The sequence below is a fragment of the Rhopilema esculentum genome, chromosome 5 (assembly GCF_057945365.1).
Source record: "Rhopilema esculentum isolate cy_ngs chromosome 5, ASM5794536v1, whole genome shotgun sequence".
NCBI classification, from domain to species: domain Eukaryota; kingdom Metazoa; phylum Cnidaria; class Scyphozoa; order Rhizostomeae; family Rhizostomatidae; genus Rhopilema; species Rhopilema esculentum.
This window is the reverse complement of record NC_142819.1, coordinates 3989037-4013372: the sequence shown is the minus strand read 5'-3', so window position 1 is coordinate 4013372 and position 24336 is coordinate 3989037. Positions and strand designations below refer to the sequence as shown.

General features: G+C 34.9%; 2 protein-coding genes across 4 annotated transcripts; one reads left to right on the top strand and one right to left on the bottom strand.

Annotated features, from left to right (window-relative positions):
- Nucleotides 1-1135: 1135 nt before the first annotated feature.
- On the bottom strand, nucleotides 1136-6701 carry LOC135689796 (uncharacterized). 3 transcript variants are annotated; one of them, XM_089108636.1, is made up of 2 exons: nucleotides 3846-6701; nucleotides 1136-2354 (listed from the first exon to the last, which is right to left on the bottom strand). In XM_089108636.1, the coding sequence occupies exon 2, from the start codon at nucleotides 2351-2353 to the stop codon at nucleotides 1259-1261; it is 1095 nt and encodes a 364-aa protein (XP_088964762.1). In that variant the 5' UTR covers nucleotide 2354; nucleotides 3846-6701; the 3' UTR covers nucleotides 1136-1258. The 3 variants fall into 3 exon arrangements, with proteins under 3 accessions (XP_088964762.1, XP_088964763.1, XP_065063215.2); XM_089108637.1 differs by having other exon boundaries at nucleotides 4482-6701; XM_065207143.2 differs by having other exon boundaries at nucleotides 4486-6701.
- Nucleotides 6702-6840: 139 nt separating this feature from the next.
- On the top strand, nucleotides 6841-21070 carry LOC135689797 (enkurin domain-containing protein 1). The gene is made up of 6 exons (XM_065207144.2): nucleotides 6841-7755; nucleotides 10549-10718; nucleotides 12608-12763; nucleotides 14990-15150; nucleotides 15976-16112; nucleotides 17267-21070. The coding sequence occupies exons 1-6, from the start codon at nucleotides 7464-7466 to the stop codon at nucleotides 17422-17424; spliced, it is 1074 nt and encodes a 357-aa protein (XP_065063216.2). The 5' UTR covers nucleotides 6841-7463; the 3' UTR covers nucleotides 17425-21070.
- The last annotated feature ends 3266 nt before the right edge of the window (nucleotides 21071-24336 follow it).

Here is a 24336-nt window from a genome sequence, read left to right as displayed (position 1 = left end):
AGCTTCTATAATACAGCCTTTTCTGAAACTATACTAGATCAGTTTGCCAATAAGGTGGCTTGGTAAAGGGGTCATGAAATTTTATTTCCAGAAATTCTGAATTTAGGCCCATACAGTTTGAAAAGGACTGAAAAATGTCTCTTGATATGCAAAACCGGTATGAACTGTAACAAACTGGCTGGTGCATTTTCAATTGAAGTACAATTATTTCAAAGAGATGGAGCCAGTGCTCAAGATGATAAACTTATTTTAAATATTTCAATCATTTTTCATTGCGTGACTCTCCTATAATGCTGTCTTTAAGTATATGTTTAAATTCTAAAAAATCTTAAAAACATAAGTTCTAAAACGATTATGATCAGAAGCACCCGACCGATCTTATACATTTTAACATCAACAACATTAACGCCCTAGCATTCAGCATTACATATGCTTCTTAGGATCCATATAAAGGCATTGAAAAAAAGTATTCACTTTTAGAAACACTTAAGCTGTTCGTTTTACACTCCTAGAAGCATAAGACGTCAGCAACAGTGAAAGAAAATGTAAAGTTCGCACCAACCATCAAACCTTAAAAGTTAATACTAATAGATTATTCATATCTATACATCATGTCTACTGATGTCACTGAATTTCATTAGTACTTGATCGCTAAATTTATTATCTTTAGCATCATGAGCAATAAACTATATGCATACACATATACTCGTTCACGAATACTTAAATATTTCTTTACTTGCAACTGAGAATTATAGAAAATTACTACTGGAAAGATTTTAGTGAGCTTTTTTTAAAAATTCGAAGATCGAGTTTTATGGTTAACACGTCATGCATAGTCGATTTCTATCCACGTTTGGTAGCTTTACGACTTTTCTTTTCTATCCATGTTTCAGTTCTTTAATCAATCTTACACCGTATTTCTTAAATACGCATAAGGTTGCTGTCTATCAAATAAGCAACATCGTACATATTTCCTAAATTACTAATTATCAGATGAAAACAATAAGGCCAAAACCTTCTACTTGGAATTACTATTGGCTAATATTGCTATTCATGAAGTTTTGTTGTGCTTAAACTAGAAAAAATGCTTTGTGATGAAACATTTGATAGGAGATGCTGTTTTTTGAAAATATTTCTGAGACATTAAAATACTATTGGCACTTAATGATACTTAGGTATATTGCACTCTACAATTTGGTGACTTTAGAGTTTGGGAAATTAGTTGCGGCATGCAAAACTTTATTAATAGACACCTTTTTCAGGTACCTTGAAGCATTTTCTCTGGGATTATGGCAAATTCAAAGTCTTTACTAGAATGTTTCATGTCACGAGCGTGTCTTAGTAATTCTTCTGCAGTTTTCAAACAGGCGAGCTTTTTGTTTTTGAAACATGCCATACAAAAGTAGGGATACTTTGCGCCATGTGCTGATTTATGGTGAAAGGCCTGTGTTTCAATATCTTTAAATCGCCCTTGGCACGCAGGCTCTTCTAGGCAAGGCAATGGATATTTCGCGTAATACTGTTCGAATAGATCTTCTTCTCTCTCGTAGTACTCTTGACATGCACAAGGACATTGCTTGTGGCTATTTCTGACGTGTTGAGCATGCATTGCATCATTGCAGAATACGTCACTAGGACAGAATTTGCAGAACTTCTGAGCCCGTAAGTGGTTTTCGAGTTCTTCCCGCGCAAAAAATCCATTCCCGCGTCTACTGCGTTCACACTGCGTGTTGTGACAAAGAAAGTTATGTGCAGTGTGGTCGTGCTCTTCGGCCTGAACTTTGCTGTTAAAAATCAATCCACAGGAACGACAAACATGGTTAAACAAATCAAAAAATGTGCATTTATGCCCATCAACAATCTCAATGTCAGTTTTGTTTGCTTTCAAGAGCGCTTTCAGTTCTGCACCTTTCTCCCCATCTCCACAGATCAAAAATATTTTAAATTTCGATTCTGGATGTGATTTTGGCGGTTTTGAAGTCGCTGCAGAGACCCTCGCATACAGGCTGACGATGTAAGCTGTCATATCGATCCATTCTGCAGCCTCTGATTCTGTTAAACTTTGATGGCATCTAAGCCAGTTGGTTTGCTTTGGTAACGCTGACTCGGGAGTTTTCTTAGAGCAGAAAATGTGCAATCGAACATTTTCAGGTGAAAAGGCAAAACTGGCATTTTCTAAGAAGTGCCTCCCTGTGGTCTCCCAAGTCATGAAGTATAATTTAATACGTCCGTTATTCTTCCCATTATCCTTTGCGGGCTTCGAATCTTGTTTTCTGACATGATGAGTCGCTTTACGTGATTTTTTCATGCTTTTGCTGTGTTGTTCTCCTTTGATTGACTTTGGTCCAGGCATTCTGGAAATTTAGAGAAAATCATTAATTATTATGTAAATGCACTACTAATGCTTTCAAAAGTTACAGAAACATCTTAATCGTGTTAGCAATAAATACCAAACAGTGAAGACAGAAGTCGTTGGTAGTCAAAATAAGCAATGAAAACGTTGAATTTTTTAAAGCAAACATGAGCGACTGAAAATAAACACGAAATTTTTTATGCAGATAAATTAATACATTTAGTATTACTGATGCAAGATTAATCGAGAAAAAAATTGAGAAAAAAAATACAAATTAAGCATCACAGCGCAATGAACAAAATTAACTAATCGATGTAGAAAATTCGGGTTTTATACATTGATCTTTGCAAGCTATTTCAAGAAATTCTTATTTAGGTCATAGCTGATTGAAAATTACTGACTATGATAAATAATAGATGATAGTTTGTTTACTATTGACTACAATTTAATAACTGTTGTAAAGCGAAGCTCTTATTGAAACTTTCAATATTCTTAAAGCATTAACAAAAAGTTAAAAGGTGCACAGATATTTTTTGCATTCGTTCTTATGCAAGAAACAAAGCTAAGAGTCGTACTAATATTCTTTGTAACATATTTCTCATTCTTCTTAGTTGCAGAGTCAAAAATCCATTACGGCTCCCGGCTGTCAGCCAGAGGAAAGTTATCCAACGATTCTGTAGTTTTATGGAAGGCTAACAATGATATACAGTGATAGGTATTTAACGTTGTGCTTGAATTTATCTATTTTCCTGACAAGGCGTAAGGACCAAACAATAGCTGATTTTACTTAAATTCAATTTCTAAGAATCAGTTAGTTAACAAAGGAAAATATTGAGGAAGGCAAATAGAGCAAAATTTCATCCGGTGGAAGGTTGGGCATTTTCTGAACCCCGCTTAATAGTACCCTTGATATTCAATCAATTTTCGAACCAAAGTTTTTATTGATCATTCTTCCTTTATGGTAGATTATTCAAGCTGCCTAGTTAAGAGTTGTTGCGCTGTACAAACAAATTTTTGCTCCCCCAAAAAAAGACAAATGCACGATATATTCTATTCAAAATCTATGAGTTCTTTTCGAGAGTGTATCAACAAATTTAAACGTAAGAAGGAAGAAATAATATACATCTATCTTTTTAGATTATACAGAGATCTTCAGCAACCAGTATTGGTCTTTTCCCACGCTTCATCGATTCAAAGAATTCGCATCTTTTTACTGGTTTCTTGTCATAAATAGAGACAAATTATCAAAGACTGAAGCTTTGACTATATTATACGTTTGCAAGGTAAGATATTCAAAATAATTCCTCTGCATTATATTTTTAAAAGTACACTCGCCATCCAAGGATTCTGTTACACTAGTTCAAACAAAAGAAACAAATTTTCTAAGCAAGATTAAACCTTATCAGCAGCTAAAAGATATAAAAATATGCATTCTGAGAATGTAAATTTTTTCCGTTTATAATCAATAGAGCGCTACAAATACCAAATTTACCTGCCAGCGTTATGATTTTGCTTTTGGTTTCATTTAAAGTCATCCTCCTCCTAAAAGCCTTCTACTTCATTCTGCCTCATCAAGTCACTTAATTTCGCACGCCCAGACTTTTAGTTTAATTCATTTCTGTTTGTGACGTATGTTTGATTAACCTTGTCAGTCAATGTGTCGAGAGTTGGTATTTCTACTACAGTGTTGCTGTGATGCACCAAAGTGTTGTTTTTTATTGTGAATTCTGATATCGCAAATTTTTTTACAACAACACATTTTCACGTCTACTTGTGTTTTTACTTGTACATAACAGCCAGTTGTGCAACAATCTCAGGTTCTTGAAATCTTTTTTGAAGATTTAATTTTTGACAAAATTTCAGATACATAATTTTGATTTTCAAAGATTTTACAGCCAATTCACATCACTTCGTAGAAAATGAATAATTCAATTTACATTACAACATTATTTTCTAGAAAATTTAAATCGTTTGTTTGATACGCAGTTTAATATTAGTAGAACGAACAACTAAGGCTCCATTATGTCATTTCGACAATTCCCAACTTTTGAGCTTTTTCTGCTATAATGACAGCTAAACTTTATGGCAATATTACTTTTTAATGTTTCAAAAAACCTAAAATACATACCAACCTATAGTGGTCTTGCAAATACGACAAATATGAAGATAGATATCAAGAAGTTCTGTTTCTCGGAGGCTGTTCGTCTTCAGGCCTCACCCTTTGCGTGTTGATGAAGAAAACAGTATTTCGTAATGACTTATTAACATAGTCCTTATGATATAAGCCACAGTTGTACAAGATCTACAAAAATACCAGCTTGTTTTCAATAAATAATGCAATTTAATTATTCATACACTTATAAAAGTATCAATAGTGAGCGGTTCTTATTTAAATGCTTTAAGCATAAAACAAGGATTATATATAAATTTCTTTCTTTTCAGAACAATCCCCAGTGCAACAGCATAATCACTCTCCGCAAAACCCATCGCAGCACTGATATATTATGCAAGAAGTTGAAAAACGCCAATAGCCTCTCTAAAGCACATGCCTAATGTGGTAAAAGCACCCTCAAATTGGGATCATAACGAGAAGAGAATTATAACGATAGAATTCCAGGTTTTGTAGCAATAAGTCTGCGGTCTAGTGTCCTTGCTTGCCTCGGGGCTCTTTGACTGGTTCTTTTTACAAGGCTTGTTGGCAAGGCAGCTATGGAAATATGTTGGTATTATTCATTTAACTAGACTTGTGCCAATATTAAATAGAATAATTAAGTCAGTCTTTGGTACCGCAAAATTTGAAGATGTCACGATGCTTTATTTTCGTATCTCGAATCATCTTTAAATAATTGAAAAATGGCTAGATTTTTTCAGCAAAATTCGTTAGAGCTTGAGGAGGAACATGAAGCAAGTTAAATAATACTGAGCTTTCCATTAATTCGATAACAGGATTGATACTTTGACAAAATGTTTGTTCAACACTTTTTCAAAGTCTTTTAAAAAGTCAGATAGCGAGCACCCACCTGCAAGGCACTTTCTTTTTTAACTGTCTATAACTTTGAAAAATTTGCCCAAACTTCATAAAAATTGAACAATAACTTTGTGTTATCTACTTGGCAATAAGTAAAGCATTAATAAACAAAATTAACGATTAACTTCTTTAATACGTTCAGCATTATATATATTATAGCTTTTATATTTCCCTGTTAATGTTATGAACGAAGTCGTTGATGTTTCAAAAATCTATAAACTGGGTCGATTTATCTTTGAAACGAAATTCTTCTCCATGACTGGGGTAACGTTTGGCAAACATCTTGAAAAGATATAATCTCTACAAACGCCAAAGGAGTTCCTAAGGACCACTTATAAAACCAAATCAACACTCTTCCAAGAAGACGATATCTTCCCAGTTAGCGACACGTATTTCCTCCATCACTTTTGTCAAGTTTCACCAGTAAGAGCAGCTTTTAGCCAAAACATTAAGCTTTCGTCCATTAGAACCACTCTCCATTGCCATAAAGAAATACACGCCCTACTAGGTTTTTGGATGGACTTTGGTGATGAATATTGTGATAACATTGATTCTATCAGTTTTAAAGTTGCAAAGCACAGCACAGCCTCTTCGCAACTTTCACTCCTTTAAATTCTTTTTCGGCCGCGCTGGTCTCAATTTTTTTCTCGACTATATCGCATTTCTTATAAAGGTTGCAAAATAATGCAGGTAATGCAAATTTTAAATTTTACGGCTGCTTGCTCTGCTTCATGCAGCTCTCATTTTTGCACAAATCCTCACAGAAAATAATAATTTTTTTTCATTTAATTTTGATTTAATTTCACTTTCTCATTTACTTTGCGCAACTGAACATATCTCCAAAAAGTAATAGAAATTGTGTATACTGGGAGCCCGTCCTCTTTCAAATGACGCGGAGCCTGGAAATTTTAAGTATATTTTTCTGATATCTTGTCTTCGTGTTTTTTCTTTTCTTTTTTATACACTTTTGGCATGCTTTATGAGAAAGAGTTGCTTTGAAGAATTTTTTTATGTGACAAGGTTGGAGCTTAAAAGGTTTTTTCATACAGCCATCCTATCGGTCACTTTCTTAGTCAAGTATTTCCAGGCACAAATTGATCTTGCACCTGCTGCAAAATTGTGTTTAAGCAAAAAGCTACAGGTATTGCCCTCCTCCGCAGCAAATTTCCCTCCTCCGATGTATTTGTGACATTTGATGCAGTGCATTAACAATTGAAAAGGAGACCAAACAGAAGAAATGAAATGAAAGTTTTACGAAAGCGACCTGCTACTGATTCAGATATTCTACAGTAATAGTACAACTTGGGCCACCAGAACACAACTTCTCTGTCTATTGAGAACGGCCACTAAACGTACTCAGCAAAAAATCTTCAAGAGTTGCGAGTCAACCTTTCAATGCGTACACGAAAAATGTAAAATGTGTAAAATCTTATGCCCTGTAAAACTTTTATCCTAGAACAGAACTCGTGTAAAAACAGAAATGACTGGTGTCCATAACGAGCAAGTTTTTTTGTTGTTGTGGCAACACTATAGACTCGTTTTGGCGAAGCCTCTATCTCATCTGCATTGTTGTCAGATATTTGAACGGCGCAAAATCTGGACGGATTGATACGTTATCAAACAGAAATAAAGAGAGTGGATACTTAGTAAATAAACGGTTCGTAGCTACAAAATCGTTGTTTTTAGTGCAAACAAAGTTGCCTGTATGTTTTTGCAAGTTATTGCATCGCATACACTCTAGAAGACGGCTTTTGTTACAGACTTTTCTTTGATTTGGTAACAACAGAAGACTCGTAAAGTCACAAATAAAGGAAACAAGAAGTTGCAAAATCGAAGTGATATTTTGGCTCATTTAAGCAATTCAGACGTACTGGAACATATATTTGTCAAACCTAACGTATGATGTGCCTATTCAAAAGTGTATTTGAGTGTGCAGAAAGATAGGCTGGTCATGAATACTTGCTCATCTGAAGTGTTCCAGCATTTTACACGTCTGGCCTAGGCAGTGAAGTGTAGATCAAAACTTTGAACATGTGAAGCATTTGAAAAGTGGTTAGCCTGAAGATTTATTTAAGCATTAAAATGGCAAATGGCATGACTGCTGGGTGGAGGTTCACAAGTCCTATTCCAACAGACCCAGCATACGACAAATCATATAGTTCAAGGTCAGGTAGGGCTGATTATAGACAGAGAGATAGACGAAGTCCAATTCCTTCTGACCCAATTTATTCAAATGATGATAGAAGCACCGATGTAGTGCCAAGGCCAAGAGTGAAAGCAGAAGCTTTAAATATTGCTAGGCTGCATCAAGGTGGAGCTCTTGCACAGATATTTAATCCTGCTTTTCGCATTATACCACTTGGAAGTCGCCCAAGTAAGTTATAGTTTATGGAGAATTGCTTTATATATATGTCAATATAATTTCAGTTCATTTTATTCCTTTCTTGCTTGTATACCACCAGACCTTTTCCCATTTTCACATCAATATTTGTGTGCAATGTTCACATATAGAGAACAGATTATTAGAATTCTTGCAAAGAACAGGTTGGAAAACATACAAAATTTTGGCTATGGCTGTATGCAAATTGTTGAAATTTTGAGATATTTTCTGTAAGTCTGGTGAAAAACAGCCTTTGACAATAATGTGTTTGGTTTTTGTAATAAAATGCAAGCATTATTGGTCCTTGCCTGAAAAGACCTTCAATTGAGCACAGGGGCATAGCTAGCAGGGGGGTGGGGTGTGAAAGGTGTAACACCCCCCAATGCTTCTTGAATTTGTCAATCTTTAGTTTGTCTACAAAATCCTTAGTTTGTCAGTAAAATCATCTATCAGTAGGTAAAATGGCACCTAAATTCTTCTCCATCTATGTCTTGGTCTGTAAATTTTATATTGAGGACCCTCCACCCCCCTAGTCTGGAAGGTCAAGCGGCACCACTGATTGAGCATGAGTGCCCAAAGTGCACTTCAAAGTAGCCATAGAGAGTGCTTTATTGATCCCCATTAAAAAGCATAAGATATTTGGAAAAATTTACATGCCTTTTAAAGGTCACTTTCTTATTTCATAATCACTTAAAATAACCCTTCCAGTATCATTACTAATTTCATCATAATGTGTGACCTAGTTTGCCAAAACCAGGAAGCCATTATCGCAAAACAAATACATTTAGTGAGCAAAGGTATTGCACAGGCTGAAACAGAAATGGCTGCACCACAGCTAAAAATTTTAGCGAACCAAAATTCAAGTGGCAATAGCAAGTTTCATAAAAGTTATAAGATGATTTTTGCGTATTTCTAAACAAAATCAACATTTGCAAAATCACAAAAAAATTTAGCCATGATGATTGAAGTACTGGTGAAACATTTGCAATAAAAAAGTTCATCTTTGCCCCAATTTGCGATATCTTATTACAATGAACTCAGAGGTACTTACTTTATGCTTGGGTGTCTAGAACTCCTAATTTTCCTCACTTTTGTTGGAGAATATGCTAAATGTTTTGGTCGGAAATTTTTGAAGCCACAGTGGGCCTAATCGCAGCAGTCGCTTTGTAATATGTTGCAGCAAAATTCCATCAATAAAATGTGGCACAAATCATTAAGTCTATCTTTTCCAACTGATTCTGATTTTGTAAAGGTAACAAATAATGCTGAAAATTACATAAAATAGCATGTCATCCTCTCATTAAGTGAAAATTCAAATTAATTCCCACGATAAACAGGCTCACTCGAGTGCTTCAATAGCTGTAAAAGAGTGGACATAATAAAATGGCTTGCCACTTTCCAGCAAATACATGAACATTTATGATCAACTTGGTACTTCAACACCTCAATGTGATCTTGCAATTGTTTTTCTGAACTTATCATGTTGCAATTAACAGTACCTGTTACTAAACTTTTCGAAAAAGTTTTAGCAAGTCTCACAAGGGTTTCAAAGCTGGGAGACTGTCCAATAAAAAGTTAAAACTTTTTATTTTTTAAAAAGTGATTTTTTTAAATTTTTAAATCAAAAGTGTTGTCATTGGTTTGAAGTTTGGTTTGATAAGATTTCAATCATAAAAAGACGCCAAATGTCTTCACGAAAGTGGTTTGAAATTCAATTGCTTTGTTGTTGACAATGAGGTCGCCATTGGTGTAGTGCTATAATCAGGACAAGCGACTCTCCTGCAAAATGTTGCAAAAAGCAAAAGCAATGTAAAAATTGGGCTACTTTTTGCCATTAACAGGGGGAGCTAGCACTTTATTAATCTTGCAGTGATACAGAAAGAGTTATCCAATCTGCACATATTTTGAGTGATTATTATTTATCCCATAATCTGGTGCTTTTTGGTTTCCATTTTGAATTTCCTATTTAACACACCTGCCAAGGATGCTCTCAAAAAATTTTGTTCTAGAGGTGTGAAATAGAGCGCTATGAGCTTCTTAGAAGCTTGTTTTATGGAATATGTTCAATTTGTTTAAAAAAGGCCTACATTATATTAGCATCTAATTTGTTGAGGTGTGAGCAGAGTAACACAAGGCTTTCTTTGGGATTCTTACTTTTCTTGTAACTGTGAATAAATTCAAGTTTTCTGTCTAGGGAGAAGAATATGATATTGACAATTTGTGCATTCCTGCCTCTAGAATTTGGATTAGTAAATTCCACTTATTTAGGCAATGTGCAAGAAATATCACCCCTAGCTTTAAATGTCAAAGAATTAAATTTTGCAGAATCTAGTCTCAATAATGAAATTAAAAAGATTGTTTCTTTATGTTGAATTACTTAGCTCTATGATAAATGATGCATCTTATTTTTTGTTAATAATCAGCCATCTCTACAACAGGAAATTTGGAGCAGATTTCGCCAAGTAATTTACTTTGATTTTAGAGAAATTTGGAATCATTTACTTTGATTTTAATGATTTCTTTTCACAAAAGTTATGGTATATATATAGTACTAAATGTCTAAAAATTTTGTACTTTTAAGTAATTTTACATACTTTTAACTTTTAAATTAAGCATGTTTTCAGTCTGACTGTTCAGCTGTAAATGCTTAATTTTATAAAGTCAGGAAATATGCTATAAAAATTGAGCTTGACTGTAAACCTTTTGTGAATTCAAATTACTCTAATGATCTCGTTTTGGAAAATATTGTTTGAACACTGATAACAAACTTCTTCTATTTCTTTCCAGAAACTCAAGATACAAAAGATTTTGGCAAAGAAAATTATCACAAAATCAAAGAGATTCAACGAGCTAATAAACAGAGGCAAAAAGAATCAGCAAGAGGCGAGCCAGTCAAGGCTGTTTATAAACCAGGAAAATTTGAACATGTAGAGTCAAAAGTTGCTGAGAAAATACAAGTTAGTGGAATTGTTTTCATATATTGTCAGCATTTCCATTGATTTTCTTTTTTCCTCAGAGTCCATTCATTTGCATATAACCAAGATGACATAATATAACTATGATGAATACTTTGATTTGATTTCAAATATACTTTGATTTGCAAAACGTTTCTACCTCTTGAGTCGGTTTTTGTTTTCACTGAACAAAAACCATGAAACTATAACACTGAAGCATGAATTTATTTTGTTTTCATTTTAAACTTATAACCAAGGCTCATTATGACATAAATATTACAGCCAAAAGTTTACTCTGCTCTCATCACTTGCGCAAACACCCAAGCATTTGATTGCTGGTGCAAAACAGTAGATTGCGAGGGATTAATGTTTTATCAATTAAGACAACTCCAATCATCTTTTGTGACTCAAGCAAGTGACGTATAGGATACAAAGCTGGTATATCAAAATACAGGAAACATAAGGAAATAAAGTATCAAATTCATCAAGAATGTTTAAGAATACTATAGGCACTTAGTATTTTAACTACATTAGCCCTTCATTAGGGACATCATCTAGGCATTCAAAGTGTTTTTAAAAAAGGTTTGGAACAACATTTTGCAATTATCTGGCAATAACATCTATATGACCTAGGTGTTTTACATGAAATTTATAAACAAAAATAATTTATGTTGGGTATTTATCCTTTCTTGAAGTGCATCAAAGATCATCTTAACTATTCATTTGATCATTTGATATTACCTTACACAGAAGTACCTTAAAACAAGATCATGTGATTTTTTTTTAATATTACAGAGACGCTTTTAGCACTGTTGATTATTATTATCCTTTTTAAGCGATTGCTCATGCAAGAGAATTCATGCAAGTGCTCTGCCACTCGTGCTCAGCCACTCTTATGGGCTATTTGTTACAAAAAGAGCCGTCTTATGTTGTTAAAATGAGCTGAAAAGAAGAAAGGATATTAGCACTGCTTTAAACATTTGGTTTCCTCCAAAGTCAAACATGCTTGGAGAGTCCTTATCAGAAAGTTAACCTTTTAAGAAAGAAAGAAAGAAAGAAAGAAAGAAAGGAAAACAAGTAAAAAAGAAAGAAAGAAAGGAAAAAAGAAAAGAAAGAAATAAAGAAAGAAAGAAAGAAAGAAAGAAAGAAAGAAAGAAAGAAAGAAAGAAAGAAAGAAAGAAAGAAAGAAAGAAAGATAGAAAGAAAGATAGAAAGAAAGAAAGATAGGAAGAAAGATAGAAAGAAAGATAGAAAGAAAAATAGAAAGAAAGAAAGATAGAAAGAAGTCTGAGAATATGAGCAATAAAAAAAGAAAGAAAGGAGAATGGCAAGGACCTCTGTTAAATTGTCAAAAGATATGGATATAAGTTAAAAGATATAAAATGCTCCTTGTAAATAGGGAAAATGCTCCTTGTAATTAACAATAGATGATAAGGGATTTTTTATCTGACTGCTCAAAAAACATTTCCTGTCCAATTGTTAGTTGTCAATGATGCGTTTTAGGTAATTTTTTTCAGTTTCCAAAGATAGGTGGTACAAAACAAATTACAGTCTTTGCAAAATCTTGTTAGTTTCTTTATCTTTTTTGGACCATTTCAGGTTTGAAATTTTGATATTAATCCTGGCAACATTGAATAGAAAAAATTATATCTGCCAGGCTTGCCCTACTCACTATGATATAACCCACTGAAAGAGTATTTTAACAGTTGATCAAACTAGGCTTGAAACTCAAAGTTGCAACTTAGAATGTTTATGTTCTATTTACCAAACCGTAAAAATTTTTCATAAACTTTATCACCCTTTGCAAAATCTGTTAAGTTTTTATGGTATTTGGATGTACTAGATCATGACCTTATCAGTGAAAAACGTATCCTCAATTTTTACTATTTTAGGCTCCACCACAAGCACCAAGACCAGGGTCAGCTGACTTTTTAAAAGCACACTCAAAGTCTGGACCAATTGTTAAGGACAAGAGGCCTTCAACTGCTGCTCCAGTTGTACCAAAAGTTGAGAAATTATCAATACCCAGAGCGTCAAGTGCCAGACAGGTAGAATTGTTTCTCTACATTTGTACCAGAATTCTATCATGAATCTTCTTTAAAAAATCTCCTTTTAGAGAAATCCTTAGAAGAAAAACTAAATAAGTGGAGACTCACTGAAACTGTGAATAAATCACTTGCACTACAAAGTTTGAAGCACAACTATACTTCGTATTGTTTGTGTCATTTAGTGGGTCCTTTGAAGCTGAGAGGTTAATCTTTTATGAATAAAATTAGAAATACCTTTGATGTTTTACCTTTTAACTACCGTTAAGAATGTTGACCTTCAAAACACTGACTAGCTTCAAAATCAATGAAACTTCTAAATGGCAATGTTCTAATTGTAAAAAAATTACTTTCACATATTATAAAAGTCACATTTTCCAACGTTACCTGGGTAACCATCCAGGATCACTGTAGTATCTGAAGTAGTATCTGAAATGCTTGCTTTTTCTTAAGCGAATTATTATGAAATTCAAGGCCATGCAAAAGCCACTATTCACGTTAGGTCTGAGAGATATCATCCATGAAAAATTTAAAGATTTATGGTGACTTTCATTTGATTGCTATTATGCAAAATGCTACTTTTTTCATTACCCTTTATCATACTTTTGCTTTTGTTTTGCAATAAAGCTTAGAAAAACTACTGACATTAAATATCTGACTAAAGATGGACAAAAGCGTTTTTCCTTTCGTTGAAAACTAAAGAATAAAAGTATCAATTTGAAAAATACAAATAATGCTAGAGCAAAATGAAAAATAATAAAACGGTTGTATGTAAATTAAAATGTTTATTTTTGCTTAGCTTTCATCAAATTCTGTAATTCGTTGCGAGAAGCCTAATTTTCAGAAAAAAACATTAGATCGAAGTATTAATAAAACGTCTGCCTGGTTTCCTTCTCGGTTTGCAAGACAATATCATATGTTTACAAAGCTCTTTGTCTGCTGTAAAATCGCTTCTGTTTGCAAACTTAAATGTTATACAAGGCATTTAAAAACGGAAATTAACTTCACGGACAGACGGTTTAATTCAATTGTGTTTGCAAATGGAAGAGAGAAGCAAGTTTTGCTGGAGAGTTGCTTTCACGTTCAGAATTTTTTTACTATCTTTAGACAAATCTTTTCGCTGTTTTTCGCGTTGTTCCAAGTTGATTTGTCCCAAGAGGTCCAAGTCAACATGTCGCAATTCTATCAAAAGCAAATTGAAAGACCTTCAAATCTGATAAGAACGATAATATTGAGATGTTTTGAAAAAAAACCAATAACCTACAATGCATATTAGTTCATTTCTTTATAAGAGATTAGGGGCAATTAATAACCACCCAAAATGTTTGCTTGATAATTATTTTGTTGACCAAGACGATGTCTACTGTCCACAATTTAACGGCGTTACAGATAATCGCATTCAAGATGTTATTTTTGTGTTTACTTCAGATTGAATGGCAAAAACATTTACTTTAGGTTAGGTTAAATAAGATTATGTTTCTTTAGTCTTTTCTGTTTAGCATGTGGTCGATGTTCAACCAGTAAAAGTTTCCCCATAATCAAACTTAAATACTTTTTGTTTAAAATGCAGTATAGCCAATCGATTTGCTATTTAATATAAGCATAACATGCTGAGTACCCCTTTCTCATTTCACCTGATAGGCCTATGTTTCCAGTCCCATTGTCAGGGTTTCTTGAAACAGGTATTTTCCCCAGCAAATAGGCACACGGGTTTTTCAGGAGTGGGAATACTATTAGATCATGATTTATACGTTGTATTTGTGCCTTTTAAATCATCACAGATTATGAGGGATAGCTGATTAACTGAAATCAAACATTGACATGCCTATTATAACTTGTTTTATTGAATCCCATTATCTGTGTGCCGACGTAATTGATGTATCACTAACAGTATAATGCTCCTTTTTGTTCTGTCAGAAATATGCCAACAAGCTTTATGTTTCCATTAATTGGTTGTGTTCCCGCAAAAGATAAATCTCCTACATGCTGCAAAGCTCCTATTGTAAAAAGTTATTAAGTTGACGTTTAAATAACCTTGAGTTGAAATCATATCTCAGTTACCTCGTGCTCACGCGCTGTCGTCCTGATATGCATCCAGCATTATGTGATTCTAGTGTTCTAACACGCTTTCATTGTCTTTAATTAATATTCTTAAAATCTTAATTATTTATCTATGCTTTATTATCAGTTTATTTCTGGCACTTACAGTTGTATCTGCGCGTGTTTCAGGTGAAGATAGAGACCAGACCAGTCAACCACATCTCACAAAATGTAAAGAGGGCAAAGTCAATCAATATGAAACGTGCCCCTTCTTTGACGGCATTGGATGATTTGAAAAAGAAACAAGAACAGCAGCTACATGAATACAAACGTGGCAGTGTCCCCAAATAGTATGTAGCATAGTTGATTCACCCTACGATTGATTTCCTAAAGGTACTGGGAATAGGTTTATCATGAAGGTGTCAGTGCACCTTCATGTGTACCAAGGTAGTATGGGTGTCTTTTGTGGTTCTTCCTTCCTATAAAGTGATGATCCTATGTGTTGTAACTAATTTGCCCGTAAATAATGGAAGCATCTAATAAAGAAAAATTGAAAGAGGGGGTGGTTTTTAATTCAGCTGGATGTAAATAAGAGGGGTCTATCAAATGTTTCACTGTTTGGTTAAATAAGTGCCTATTTTCTTGAAACTCCTTTGTACTGCATTTTTGGCAGGTTATCCAATTCACTGCCGAGTGAGGTCGATCATAATGCTACAATAATTGTGTGATATGGTTGACTGTAGAGTTTCCTTTTTTGGAACAACATCGGGTATTTGTTTATCTTTGGAACTTAGCTTTTCGCCATGAATCAGGATCATCGTAAGAGAAAAATTTCATTTATGATTCCGAAATGTAGACTTTCTCAAGCAGTTGAAATTCCAACAGTATAAATTCTGGATGTTTGAAGGTTCTCTACAAAGATTTTGAAAATAACAAAGGTTGTTCTGTGTTCTTGACTGTGGCAGATTGAGAAAATGACTCGTTCACTGATTTTCTCTTCCTATCCAACCCCACCCCTTCTCGCCGAGACCGGGCTATAACTAAACAAGGCCCACCAGACGAGATGAAAACTGGGCTATAATACTTAATACTTCCCACAGTAAAGGCTTTTATGTGATCACTCTAAACTACTGTATTATAAGAAGGTGTGAACGAAATTTTTCTCTCTTTTATAGTTTGAAAAACAGACAAGAAGAGTGGAAGAAAGAAGAAGAAACTCGCAAAGCAAACATCCCGGACCCAAGTATCCCAGCAGGCCATTCACTAATGCCGGAATCGGAGAGAAGAAAAACGCTCGATATGTTAAACAAATGTAGGTTTTAATTATTACGTTTATTTGTACAAGAGGGTGTATCATATATTCTCTTAATCGTCACATATTTCTTGAATAGTCACTCATATTTTGACAGTTTTTAATATATACTAACAGGCTGTTATATTTTGTAGTTGTTTTCGGTGTCATAGAAAGAAATTAGTAATCTTTGCCAATTTTATATAAATTTATCGGGCTTTGAGTATGAAAACGCTATGATGGGTTTTGTTTTGAAGAAACTTGGGCTTTGTTCTGAAGAAACTGGGACAATTTGTCCTTAAGATAGTTTTTGGCATTGTCATGCTTTCACACAAACAAACAAAATACCTAGAAAATATAGAGACTTTGCGTACATGCCTAGAAACTTATTTCAGTCATTACATGCACATAGTTCTGATAGCTGAAATCAATTGAATTTTATTTCTTACCTACTAAGCTAAAATTGGAATTATTCAATTGATCGTTTCTTTTGCCAATTTCAAATTCTTCAATTGCCAAGTGATCATTTTCTTAAAGAAATCATCACTAAAACTAGAATTGAAGTAATATTTTTTTATTTATGTACAAGATATATCTTTTAATTACCCATACCTTGTAAAGCAATTTGCTAATAGTGTGTATTGGTGAATGTCTCCTGGATGACAAAGCAAGTTAAAATAGCAGTATTGTCGAAAATGTGAGATACTACCCCTACAAAATTTAGCTGATAAATGATGTCAAATATAGAATTCTGCAGGGCTTCTTTCGTTTTCGAAAAGGTTGTTCTTAACATTTCTTCCAGTTACCCATTTGCAAAATGTGCCTGTACAGTTTTATGAATGGTTAGAATTGATAGGTACAATACCATACTAGATATTTCTTTTCAGCACCCTATTAGATAGCTACTCGATGACATTCAATTTATCAATTATTACTACTGACATATACTCCTGCAAAGTGGTTTTAAAAATCAAGAAACCAATCGAGCCCCAACTGCTTCAAAATACAAAAAGGAACTTTCATGTTTTCACAATGTTTTCCTTTTTGTCTTAGCGCGGTCCATCTTCATTCGTTTTCTTTAAAAGAGCCATCAATGGTAGAATAACTGTAAACAATAAATCCTTTTCTTCAAAATGGATTGCACCTTTATATTAACCAATTTACTCTCTTCACAGCGCAAGGAGACATGCTAAGAGAACTGCAATCTCTGCCCGTCAGCAAAGATACTTTACGCGTCAAACAACGGAAAGAATACCTGGAGAAGAAGCTCCAAGAAATCGAAACTGCTATTAAGATATTTTCAAGACCAAAGGTATTTGTAAAAGACGAATAGAATTGCCATCGTTGTACATAGCCAATTGATACTGCCTCATTGTCTCGTCAAGATATAGCACTTCTGCCCTTGTGAATGCTTTCGTGCTTTTCAATGAAGATTGTAACATACTCAGATTGAAACTCTGTATAGTCAGATTGTTCGTGTAAGCTACTATTATTTCAAAAATTGTTAGAACACCTACAGGGAACATTCACAGTTTCACGTCGTTGTTTCCTCTTCCACCAATGTTGCTGAATTTCATAGATATACGTTTGTGGTGAGAACAGCTCAGCATCGGACGCATAAATGCGTTAATGAAGTCATTAAAACTGTACATGGGAACGGAGAGAAGAATTTAGCTGCAGCAATGAAAACTTGAGGAGGTAGTTAAACCCAGGGGTTTGCAACATTTAAACTTGAATCTATGGTGTTCCAACTGTGTTTGGCGAAGATCTTAGCTTTTTTTCTAGCCTTTTCCCATACTTGTGTAAATATAGGAAGGACGTATTCTTATTGCAACTGTTATCGTAGATGAAGTAACACAGCATACATTCACCTGATTAAAACCTTTGCCAATACATTATTTCTGCTTTTGTTTTTGTCATTATCATTACCTTTTTCATTAGAGACCAGTATATTGTATAACGTTTTCAAGCCCTCTACTCAAAGAGCCAAGGTCAAAGAACTTTTTTAAACCCTCCCCTTAGAGTTTGCATCGAGGTCCAATAATTTATTTTTGTGTTCCTCTAGCAGCGTTTGCCTTGACCCACAGCATTGAAATATATATTCCCCCTCAAGAGTTTCTTCTATCACCTCGTTTCATGGTGAGCTATGTACTCGTGTCTGGTCCACGTTTCGATACTGGTCTTGTTCTTTTCTAGTCTGCTAATAGCCAGAATTCAAATAGCTGAAATTTAACTCATTAGCGGTTGTGATGCATGACCTGCAATCATGTCAGATAATTTCAGATCTTTACTGTCAGTTTCGCTTGCTTAGGAGCTCTGACTAAGCTGAGGTTTTAGGTTCATTGTTTGAAGTTCGCAAGTCGTTTTACTAACGCAAAATGCAACAGATTGAATTAATGATAATTTATTCTTTAGAATCATGTTAGCACGTGGTCTGGTGGATGAAGCTAGTGTCTCTGATGATCAAGGTCCTTACTGGTTCTAATAAGTTTTATGTAACACCAATGTCATGCCGGGCTGAAATTCTAGGTTATCAGTTCACCTCGAGATACTAGATATCAAGTAACACTGCACGTGTCTTCAGACATACCATTAATTGAGAAATAATTACAAGAAACTAAACAGACAAAAGGTCTTGTATCCATTTCAATGCTTTTGAATTTCTTCACGCTTATTTTTCCACCTGCTGGTATTACTCAAACCATTTTGTTCCAGTTATTTGCTTCTTATTTCTAGCAATTTCTTTTGCACTTGGGCGGATAATTGCAGAACAAAGTTTTTCTAATGAAAGCTTTTTTTCACAATTCAAACAACCTTGTCTAGTTTGAAAACATTTCAGATTTTCAGTGTTAGGCCTACTTGTTTCGAGTGACCATCTTCTGTTGAAGAAATTAACATTCTCCATAACCTCATCTTCTTTTAATTTGTCAATGTGTGTTTATTTGTGAAATTTGTTAGCCCTTTCCCGGTATCCAACTCAACTTTATTGGACCTAACTAATGTCCTTATGAACTTTCAAAACGTTATTGTGATCAATAATTCCATTTCACACAGACATTGCTTCGAGTTTTTTTTAAACAATCCGTTCGCGTGACTGTTATAAATTTGTAATTGAAGATTGAATAAAATTGCCAACACTGAAATTACAAAAAGGAGAGTCTCCCAAACTTGGCCTTGGATATCGTTGGATTTCTGAATTGAGTTGAATTTGATTTTCTAGTATGAGTTTGACCCGTTCCTTGCTAAGTTGTGAGCTATTTTCATGCCGAAATTAGAGACCTTTGATATGCAATTAATAAAAGTATTATTTCATAGCAGACTTCACTGCATAAGGGTCCACGAAATCTATGACCAAAGTGCCTGGCTGCCTCTTTGATACCTGGAATATGTGAAAGTTCTCTAAAAGTTAGCGCGCCAAACTGATTTTATCTCCAGGAATTGAAAATAGATGCCATTGATAAAAAAGTTATTGTCCCTTCGATAAATCGAACGGAGTTGACAGGTTTGTCTTTTGAAAATCGAATTCAACAATGTCATCACGGCAATCTCATCACAGATTTTAGTGAAGTTGTAAAATCTGCCCTTGTAAACGCGGTTTAACGCAGTCATCAATTTTTGTCAGACAATTGGCATTTGGGTTTAGTAACACTTACAGAAAATGTATCACTTGAATTTGAAATCACTCTTTTGAGATGATAAACTTTTTTCGTTTTCGCGGTAATAATGCTCTCAAAAACTTCGATGAAGAGGCATTAACCCTTGTAAAATCTATGCCACGAAAAGAATCTGAAATCAAATAGGCCGTCGCGCTGTGTCCTGAACGAATAACGGCATCGCAAAAACAAGATTAAAAGGCAATTTCTATTCTACGTTTTCCGCAATACACTATTTTTGTCCATGGAATGCCGACATCGAGGACTCAACACATGTCCTTTGAGAGTAAAAAATGGGAAATCTTCTGTGATTTTGAAAACAGTTTCAAGAATGCTTTTGATCGATATGAGACCGAATGCTTTCGGAAAGCTTCCCAAAGCGATTGTCGTTCGAAGAATGGCCAGTATGAACAATGAAATCGTTAGTCCTTTCCATTTTTCAATGAGAAAACTTCAGCTGTTTTGACTGGCGCGTAATTAACAATTTCTATGTTTTATTTGCTTCCACCGGATCATATATGCCCTTTATTTAGTTCCTAGAAGCGCTTCTTTGATTTACAGGGGGTCATCTCATAGCAAGAATTGGTTTCTTTTCCCATCATTTGTTATGAGTCACTCGGCTAAAAGCTCCCCCTGGATGTAAAATTTCCTGAGGCAAGCAGTTCTTGTCAGCGTGTTTTGATTAAGCCTTTCAAGTAAAAACATCTTTTTTAAAAATTCACTTGAAAATGTGGTCGGAATCTATGTAAATGGTCATGATATTAGTAATTCAGATTATTCTATTCTTCACGCTTAAAGTTTCAACTTGATTCATTCTGGTCGCGCGACTTGGCGAAAGCGAATGAACAATTCAGCGAATCAGCGAACTGAGTTGTATTTTCTGGTCGCGCATTCGCAGCGAGTGAGAAAGTTCAATTGCGCACGCTCCAATGTGCATTCGCTCAGTCACGCAACCAGAGAGAATCAAGTAGAAAACCGGCCTTATACCGACCAATTTCGAGATAGCTCAAGCTGAGTTAACCTACCTCGTGAAATTAAGCTCTCATTGACAAAGGCGTATGTCTTCTTAGCTGTATAGCCTTGGGTCTTATCCAATGCTAACTTCTTGCTATCATCCAATGTATCTGAACGCAGTCTGGATCTCACCAGACGAAACAACTACTCCAGCCCAGTAAGCATCGTCTGGAACATTTTCAAGAGATAAACATGCAATCTCTTGGCATTTGATTTGGTATAAGATCATCAATGTGCAAGGCATGTTCTGAGTATGCATTCGCATCGCTATCTTCATGATATAAATCAAGTCAGGCAACGCTTAGATGTGTTCAGGCATTTCACCCCACCTATGTGAATTGCATTCTCTCATTAATAAGATTCTCTCGAATACATTGATAAACCATGGACTTATCAGTATATGCTCTAAAGGAAACGGTACATACCAACGAAATGTCTTGGAGCCCTGTTCTCTAGAACCTAAATTCATTATAAAACCTTTCGATTAATTAATGATTTTATCATCAAAAGCATCAGCTTAATTTTATATTATCCCGTTATTAAACCATCTGTCATGGATTGCCTGTTCGATCTTTCTATGACTCCATTGCGAAATTATTTCGATTATCTAGTTGCCATGCTTAGAAGGGGGTATGAAGTATTTATCAAGAACTGCGGGGTCCGAAGATATAAAAAAAGTTTGCAAGTGCTGTCTTGAATTGTTAGAAACGTTCTGAACTTAATTGTTTATCTCCATAAACCTTAAACTAAAGATTATATACGGAGAAAGGCACTTTGGGCAAATCACTTGATATAACCAGTCCCTAATGTGTACAGAGTTTGATTTGGTGCTATATTGGCTTAACGGTGTTCATTGGATCGAACTGACCCGAACTTAATGCTTTGAAATGCCTATCGCTTTCAGATTTCATAGTGTTATCAAATTTCCTCTTGTACCTGAGGCGTGTGACTATCTTTCATTTTTAGCTATGGAGCTAAATATGGAGCTTTAACTTTAAAAGCCCTAAGAAACTGTAATGATTCAAGTTCTGCTTAGTTCTTTTTAAGAAAAAAATGCAAACATAATCGACTAGAAACGTTAAAGAGCTCCTAATGTCTGCAATTCGTGGCAGTCATGACATTTTCTCAGGGTGTTTGTTCCTTTCAGTCACGCCTCATTTTCTTACGTTTGGAAACAGAGCTTACTGTGACTGGCAAGAAAGCTTTCCTGTAAATAAGCAGAAAATATGTCATTCGTGTCCCAATTCACCTCCCGCACGAAATGAATTGGACGGCACGTGGCTCGGGATTAAAAGAGCAAGACCTTTGTTTCGGAAGGCGCTCAAGAGTCTCGCCGAAAGACGGAAAATTAGCGGCACTATTTACAACGATGATTGACGACTTAAGCGCAGGGGTTGTGGTTGGTGGTCACAAAACCTGAAATCTCGCATAACAAAACAGGCGAAGAGTTGTGTAATCAGCAAGATTCATTGAATACTCTTTGGATTTTTAAGATACACGATTTTTAAGATAAATGTTACTTTGTTGTTTTTACTTTTCTTTGGATAAATTTGTGAAAGATTTTTAAGAGTCTCTGGTCTTTTCTAAGAGAGAATTTATCATGCTATAAAGGGATATGCAAAAGTTTTCGATTTTAGGAAAGTTGGAGTCAAATGGATAGTTGGAACTTGGTATTCATATTGAAATAAGCTCGTGAATCAAGCTTTTAAATCAAGCATTCGTCCTGCTTATATCAAAATTAATTTTTTTTCTCGAATTTATAGCAATCTTTGTTAATAAGAACAAATTTTAAGAACACGAGCCTCAAAATTGGTCAACAGTTAAGAACAAATTAAGAACAAGCTAAGGCTGAGCTAATGTAACATGTAATTTTGAGCAATGCTTCGACTCAAAAACAAAGAGCTTTTTGCCACCTAGGGGTGCTTTTTAGGTGAATTTTCAAACTCGTAAGCAAATAAAGGATATCTCACTCACTTTTTGGCAAACGAGGCCTGAACACCTCCCTAGAACGCAATAAGTAGCAATTGCACTGTTTACACCTTAATACGTTAAGAACAAATTTAGAACAATCTAGCCTCAGATTTTCGTAAAAATTTAGAACTGCCAGCCTGAACTTCAATCTATCGGTTCTTATACAAAAAGCGTGTACTGCTGATCGGCTTCTGGTGTATTTGTGACGTATAAGCCTCAGAATACAGTTCTCTCTTTGAATACGTTTACATTGTTTTCTACAAAAAGTCTTTATGACAATTCTTTAGATTTTTAGCAAACATAAGCGTTCTGGAACCTAAACTTTACTTGATCTAAATTTTTCATTCAAATTAGGACTCCTTAGGGTATATGTTGCACCAGAAGGCGACCTTTTTGGGTAATTGGCCCTAAGCTGCCAAAGGACAACATTCAGGTTGGGAAAATGCCACGAAAATGCTCAAATGCGCCTTGCCTGAACCTTAAGATAAACAAAAATGGCAGAAAAGTTGTGAATTCTATTACTCATTTTCTGTACTTGTGCATGGAACTAAATTGCGGATAACGGGAAACACCGTAGAGGAAAACCTAATTAAATCTTAGGCCATAATAGGCTGCCACGTCACCCACGTTGAACAAGTCTTGCTGGATGCGAGGGCAGAAGGAGGTGTTTCGACAAGGCTTCTTAAAACTGCATATACTCAATGGGGATGAGAGTTGTGACGATTAGCATATAAGTTTTGCTTGAAATGTGAGTATTGCATTGTTCATTGCTTTCTTTTTACTTGCATTCAGTTATCACGATGACTTGTTCGAGTTCAAGGATTGCAGGTTTTCTGAAATAAAAAGGTATTCATTCTAATGAGAACAATTCCATAAGAACAGGACTCATCTATAAAATCTCTAGTTAGAGAATTTAGAATTTAATAGTTGAGAGCATGAAGCCTAATTTTAAGGCAGCCAGGAATACCTTAAGGTGAAGAAGCTGTGGCTCAATATCGCCTGGTGGCCTGACAACAAAATAAGGTACGATTCAGCTAAATCTCAGGTGCAACGAGGCTGTTCCGTTAATAGCGTTACCTTAGAAAGGGCATCAATCCCTCCTTAATTGCACTTCTTCGGTGCATCAAAGTGGTAAAAATTCAAGTGCAATGCACCAAAAAAAGTTTATTTTGTTGCCAACTATACCTAATGATATTCGCAAAAGAACTGTAAGGTCTAGGGCGCTCAAGGACAAACTTTCCAGACTGGCCTGTCAGGCAAGTTCTTCGATCAAATGATTACCGAGACCACAAAAAAGTCCATTGATCTACTAATCTGATTCTCTGTCACATTATCCAATATGAGCAACAGATTTCAGATACTAAGCGCGAAGCTGGGTACATTAACCTTTGAGTTACTTTTAAGCCAACAGCTTTATCTTACTTACTGTCATTTATATAAGGTGATCAACTTAAAAGTTCTCTGAAATTTCAGGGTAGGTATTTAAACTTTGATCATCATAACAACATGACACTTCATATTGTGCCAAGCTGTTCCAGTGTCCCAATCTTGCAGCTTACTTTCTAGGCCAAGCGTCCAGTACTAAAGATCAAAAAAGCCTTCTTTGG